The 7,195-nt window shown below is 31.4% G+C and overlaps 1 protein-coding gene across 1 annotated transcript in view; it reads left to right on the top strand.

The window, feature by feature from the left end:
• The first annotated feature begins 6,331 nt into the window (after positions 1-6,331).
• LOC105323883 (uncharacterized) overlaps positions 6,332-7,195 on the top strand; it is a 63,143-nt gene continuing 62,279 nt past the window's right edge. Inside the window, exon 1 of the mRNA XM_066070677.1 lies at positions 6,332-6,492. Coding sequence (XP_065926749.1) covers positions 6,429-6,492 — 64 coding nt within the window. The 5' untranslated portion in view covers positions 6,332-6,428. The remainder of the gene's footprint in view (positions 6,493-7,195) is intronic.

Here is a 7,195-nt window from a genome sequence, read left to right as displayed (position 1 = left end):
GTTACCTAACTATCAATTATATGAAATATAATATTTCAAATAAAAATGCTTAAAATTCCACTATCAAATGTCGGAATATTTTAAAAATTGGAACGAAGTACAAAAACTTTACTCTATGTACCATGTATTGCGAGTGTTGACTATAATCACTTACAGAAAAGGGAAACATTATAATGGATGTATGAATTCGTGGGTTTCAACACTTTGAACATGTTTAATCTAATATAATTGTTTATTGAACTTCATACTCTTCTGAAAATTGGCTTTTTAACCCAGAAACTATAAAAAGCGAATTTTCCAAACATAAGATTATAAATTATGGACGTTGTCAATATCGCTTTATTGTTTTTACTTATACAACGATATGAAAACAGGCGCCCTTTCTTCGAAAAATGATACGTTTTCACTTGAAAAATGGAATTCTTACTACAGCAAATTATATTTACCAAACACCATTCTTCTTACAATATGGCTTATCATCGGAACGCTTGGAAATGCAACTGTAATTTTCGTTTACCAAAAAGGGTTGAAAAACAAAGGGCATGGGCGCTTTTTCATACCGATCTTGGCAACTGTAGATTTGATGTGTGTTTCAGTAAGTGCTACATTTAACATAGTCCAGATTACGAGACGTGTCACATTTCCTGACTCGTGGATTTGCAAAATGTTTTTTTACTCAATTCGGGTGATTTTGACTCACTCAATGCTTATTATGACAGTGATTGCTATCAGCAGATTTCAACACATTTGCCATATCATAAAATATCAAATTAAAACATTTCATTTGTGGATCGCCATTGCAGGTACCGGAATATTTAGTATGTTGTCCTATATTCCAACTTTTTTTGCATTTGGAACTGTCGAAGTTTACAAAGAAAACATTACTGGGTACAAGTGTAAGGAAATAGATAATGATGCCGTTGCATTGGATAAAGGAAGTTTGTATTTCATGGCAGTTGTTCATGGGACATGTATACTTCTCATAATTATATCATACTTTTCGATAGCAGTCTTTATCTTTAAAGCCTATTGCAGACGCAGACGAAATACTATGAACATAAATACCATTGAATCAGAAAACGGAGGAAATGGTTTAACAATGCGATCAGGTCCAAAAAATAAACAAAGGAAGACACCTTTATGGTCGTACCGATTTACATTAATGTTTTTCACTCTACAAGTGTGTATGCTGGTTGGTTATATACCTCATGTTATTGCAATAAAGAAAGAAGAGGCAGATCCGAATTTTTGGGACAGAAAAAGTGACGATATTTCTAAAAATGTTCATTTGGCAATGAGATTGCTATACTTTACAAATGCTGTTATAAACCCTTTCTTATATGGATTTTTTGATCCCGCATTTCGAAGAAAACTTGTATATCTGATTTGCAACAGAAAACGTACTGAGTTTGCTTAAGATATACACAACAAGAAGTTTAATTATTATTAGTATGTCAAAAATGAACATTTTTGTTTGCGTTTTTTTTAAATGCAACATCAGCATTTAATCAAATTGATTTTCAACTTTTGATATCTAAGACTAGGGACGTAGTGAATGATTTTATAATGATGTGTAGTTGATGTTATGTGATTAAAATTTATATTTATTCATATGGTTATTCATGAGCACGATTTTGTAATTTGTTTTATATAAAATTATTCTAATATTATATGACTACATTTGCGCTATTTAAAACCAATTGGACCTAAAAATGATGACTACATCATTTTTTAACATTTCGTTTTTCATTATAAATCTGGTTTGTTCTTGAGGAAAAAAAACAACTTTTGAACATTTTTTTCTGTTCTGTTTAGCACTTAAGACGACAATTGTTACATATATTATTTTTTTGTTTTTTGCAAGATTCGGGCGTATGATGAAACTCACCACCCTTTTGATGTCAAGAAATGAAAGGGCATGCTTCGGCTTTCTTCCTTTGTTGCCATGGTTCCTAGGAACCGGTCCATTCATTTTCAGTTGTTTTTACAATTTTTAACTGCTATTCGCCAAGATCACGCATGATAAGGAAAGCTACTGTACAGACCTCCCTATTATCAAAACTATATAAGGAATAAGGAATCATTCTTTGAGTATTATGAGGTGATAATTTTGGTCGGGGCGTGATCAAATCCAATAACGCCCGAAGGGCTTTATGATGGATTTGATCAAGCCCAGACCGAAATTATCACTTCATAATATTCAAAGAATGATTCCTTATTACGTATATTTATATAATTTTTAGCCATCGTACGATTAAATATTGGAATATAAATAAGCAAACCCCGCTGGCGCCTCAATTTGGCGTCATTTGTATTATGGGTTATATAGTACAAAATCGATACGTAGTGTTGTCACAGGCAAAGACACTGGAAAATATAAATATACACGTATCTCTTGCGTTTTTTGTCTCTGGTGATTATACCAGTATTTCTACATTTTAGCTTTCCAATAATGTACATGTCTTTTTTGTCTCTAGTAAGTGCTCGCATTTTAAGTATATGATCTTTAATTTCTTCATATTGAATTTTGTCAAAACAATTAACATGACAAGAACACCCACTTGAAATTTAATCTTTAACACGATTCAAATCAGAATCCTCACTACATATCCAGCACACCCTTGTAACTCATCTTCATGATCTTGTGAAAAATTTGATGCAAGTCTGCTATAATGAACTCTTCATCAGATTCTATCAATTCGGGGAAAATTGTTTCTTCATCGCCTGCTCTATAACCATGAGTTTTGTTCTTGTTGCGGGAATTCCCGAATCACTTCATCAAGATCCTAGAAATATATATTTTTTTTATTTATCGTATTAAACTTGTTTATAATTATAAATTTCTGAAGAAAATAATAACATTATTATTCATATTGAAACAATTTCCCTGTAATTGTGTAATTTACCGATTGAACGATTAATAACGTATATTTACGTTTAAAAACTTATTGATTGTCAAACCATTGATAAACAGATTTACATGTTTTAAAAAATTCGATCAACTCGTCCTATTCTACTCAAACTGTAAATATAAAATTGAATTTTTAGGGCGATACAACCGGTACGAAAATGCAAGCTCTACGAGACCACCTATTACCTGCTATGGCAACTTGTAAACAATGTCTATAAATAGGCAAACATTCTGGAATTTTTTGTTAATATTAGTACATCGTTTTTATAATCATGATCTCGTGTTTAAATTTACACAGCGCATATAAATTGTTCTTAGAATACTAGTAAAATTTCATATCTTTTGAATAGAATGTAATAAGGCAACCTATAGTGTATGTATAGTTCCTAGTAAATGTTCATACGGTTGTTCAATCGATCTCTTTTGAAAGCGGAGGGGGGGGGGGGGGTATGCTACAATATAATTTGCGAGAAAAGATTTACTTCTGCATTGTAATAAATTATTGTACTAATCAAGACTTCCAATTCAGTAAGTAAGGATTTTTACAAGACAGTATAGGTCACCTATTAAGTGCATCCGATTCTTGAATATTTCTTTTCTGGAATATTATTTCCTATAATCAACATTGAATGCATAACTCAATTGTACAACAGGATTTTGCAACTTTTACCTGAAAATCCATTGAATCGTTTTCTTCCTAGAGACTGCCAAATGCATATCAACAATATTACTGACTCAAACAACGCAGCAGTTCAATGTAAAATATAAAAGAAATGAAGCTGATAATAAAACTTCCGGATTTAGGCCTACATAAGCTCGATTTTGACGTTAAAAGTGCATGAACTTTGTAGTCGTTTTCTGATAATTGTGACGTCGAAAGATAAGGACCCTTTTCTCATGACGCCAGTCATATGTTTGACTCATAATTAGCTGTTTACTCTGGAAAAGGAGTCTTAACATTTTGAAATATTTTGTATAAAGTATGATGTAACATTACTTCAATGATTAGTTTATCATCATATTGTATGACTGTTTACACATAAAAAACCCAGTTATGCCTATATTTATTGTTAAAACTGGACTTAAAGCTTTTATTTTGATTAAAACATTTTAGATAACCTTTATCAGCTAACCTAGAGGGAGGAGGGGGTGTCATCGGGACTTGACTAACACCTCCCCCTCTTCGGAATAATTGAGGCGTATTAAAAATCATATTGAAATTACTGAGATTAACTTAATTACTGAAGACCTTGGACCCCCACCTCCCGAAAAAATGGATCCCCTCATAAAGCTTTCTACATTATCCGCATTTTTACACAAGAGGGGTAAAAAAAAGTTTAAACTACTGATGGTGAGCTATCCAATGGTTCTAACACAGAAGGTGGGAATGTACACAGGGCGATGAAATTCACTTAGATCCGCGAAATACATTGCATTATAACTAGTCTAATAATATATTCTGTGTAACAATAAATACAAATACGTTTTTAGTTATGAAGGATATTACATTTAATTTTTAAGAAGAGCATTTACGGATGTTCTTTATTTAGAACAATTTGAAAGTGCTAGGATATATTAGGATTCCTCGTCTTGATTTGATTGGTTAATATGAATATTGAGTCTCGAATTACGAATCTTGAATCTCGTATTACGAATTTCATTGTTTGAATCTCGAATCTCGAATGAGCCTTCTAGGCTTTCGTATGAAATTCGTATTTAAGCAACGCATGACCTCTAAATGCTTATCATGTTAACTGCTAAACAAAAGACAAATTAATAATATTCGTATAAGTAAACGTAGTCATTTTATGGATGAATGCTCATCCTTTCAAAATGATTTACACCGACTAAACACGTTTAACCTAGTTATTGAAAACTGATCAATAGTGGAAGTTTATTTTCACTTTAAAAAAAAATACACAAAAAACCAAACAAACAACCCCCCCCCCTCCCCCCCAAAAAAAAAAACAAAAAAAAAACAAAAAAAAAAAACAAAAAACAAAAAAACAAAACAAAAAAAAACCAAACAATTGTAATCATGCATTTTTTAGAACAATTTTCAAATACTTTACGAAGTTAATTTACGAAGTGAACACTTAAGGTAACTATTACCAAAATGCAATTAACTTTTAATTCATTTTGTAAATGGAATATCAACAAGTGATCACGTTGAGTTGTTAACAAGTGTGTGATTATGTTCACTTAAGATATATTATGTTCTAGTTCTAGTTCTCAGATTATCAAATCGGTATCCTTTTCATTATATTAGTATGTTAAGTAGAAAGTTTTCTTTCATCGATTCACAATGTTATGAACTAAAGCGTATTGAGTTTGCAAACACAGGATAAATGTAGATATGTTTACAATAATTTATGATAATAATCAATGCAATGAAAATATTGAAAACAAAATTGCTCAAGCATGCTTTAGGCACGAATACAATGTGGATTGCATGTAGAAGGTTTAACGGTTTTTTGGTGGTTTTGGGTTCGGGCAAATATTAAATGCTGTTATGTTCAATTGCATATTCTTACTATAAAACTCTATATAAACGAATAGTCAATAATTGTAATATAAGCTCGTCCAAAAAATATTGACCGGTCAATATTATTTTTTAATATTGACCGGCTAGTAATAACATCATGTGATATTCCCGCCATTTCAACTAATTGCTTTTATTTGTTTGTTCGTAAGTAACTCATTGCGACTTCTAAACAAGGGGACGTTATAATAGGCAAGTAGTCAAGGCAAGTATACAACGGAAGCGAAATGCGACGGCGACGGTTGGCTATCATAACCGGTATAAAGATTTGCGACGTAAAATCAGGTAGAACATCTATAACTTAATTTCTACGGGCGGCAGAATATCATAAGTGACCGTTTGATGCCGACGATATTTTATAAAATTTACATTGCATAAAATTGAATTTGTAAATTATGTTGAGCTAAAAAAATTACGGTGATCTATTTTCCAATCCTTGCTTAAATTTTGGTTTGTTTCTTCAGATAACAAAACAAATGTTTTCTGGGGTTGAGGGCAACATTTATTATATTAGCCCCTTTGGACGGATATATTGCCCTCCACTTCACGTCGTGCAGTATTTCGTCCCTCGGGGCTAATATTCTCAATTTTGCCCACAACCCCAGTCAATATTTGTAATATAATAATATATAATAATATTATCGGGATTTGTTTTCATTTGCACTGTAAACACTGCAATATTTTATACATATATATCATGCAGATTATTTTATTCCGATGATCCATACACTCTCAATACAAACAGTAAAATAAATCTACATTTGACACTTAACGTATTAAATGATTTTGATAGGATGAACCAAAATCAATAACAAAAAAGTTATATTCATGCAGTTAAATCATACCGTGAATAGATGCCGACCAGATTAACATTAAGGATTTAAATCTGACGACACGGATAACCTATATTTTTGAGCATTTGTTAACGACGAGTATATTTTGACTTCCTCGGTAACAGTAACAGCGTTGGTAGTTATGCATATCATGGCGCTGTTTTTGATATATTTTTTGAAGTTTATTTACGAAACAAGAGCCTACGGTAAGTACAAGACTGATGCATTTTATTAATTTCTTCAATTAATTTTTTCAAATTATTGGGGTTTTTTTCGGTAAGCCGGATATACCTTTATGCCTAAACCGCGTTAACATTTCAACTGTAGTATAATGGCTACTAAATAAATGTACATGGAGCTTTTTATTAGTATTGTCTAATGCTAAAAAGTGTTCTATAAAATGGCATATTCGTTCCAAATTTTTCTTCATAGATATTCATAATGAAAAAGAAAGATTATCAATAAAATTGATATTTGATGAAAGATTATACTGGGTTGTACAACTTTCATTGTGAAACGTATTGTTAGAGTCTTTATTATTAAGTGTTCTATTTTCGTTCGCACCATGTAATAATTAAAACTGCACTTTACGTTCAACAATTTAAATGGATCGTTACGCAATCCCTGCAGAGAATATTTAAAAGTAGTTAATCATTCATCATTTCCTTTAAAAGCCGTCTATTTAATGCCGCCAATGCTGTAGAGTTCTATTATGAAGAAAAAATGATTTTTTTCTACTTAGTCATGAATTACATAATACCAATACGGATATGAATTACATAATAGCAATACGGGTATAGTTGGCAGCCCAAAGATTATCAATAAAATTGATATTTGATGAAAGATTATACTGGGTTGTACAACTTTCATTGTGAAACGTATTTTTAGAGTCTTTATTATTAAGTGTTC

The sequence above is a fragment of the Magallana gigas genome, chromosome 1 (assembly GCF_963853765.1).
Source record: "Magallana gigas chromosome 1, xbMagGiga1.1, whole genome shotgun sequence".
Taxonomy (NCBI): Eukaryota; Metazoa; Mollusca; class Bivalvia; order Ostreida; family Ostreidae; genus Magallana; species Magallana gigas.
The sequence above is the reverse complement of the archived record's forward strand: the minus strand, read 5'-3'. Positions and strand labels throughout refer to the sequence as shown.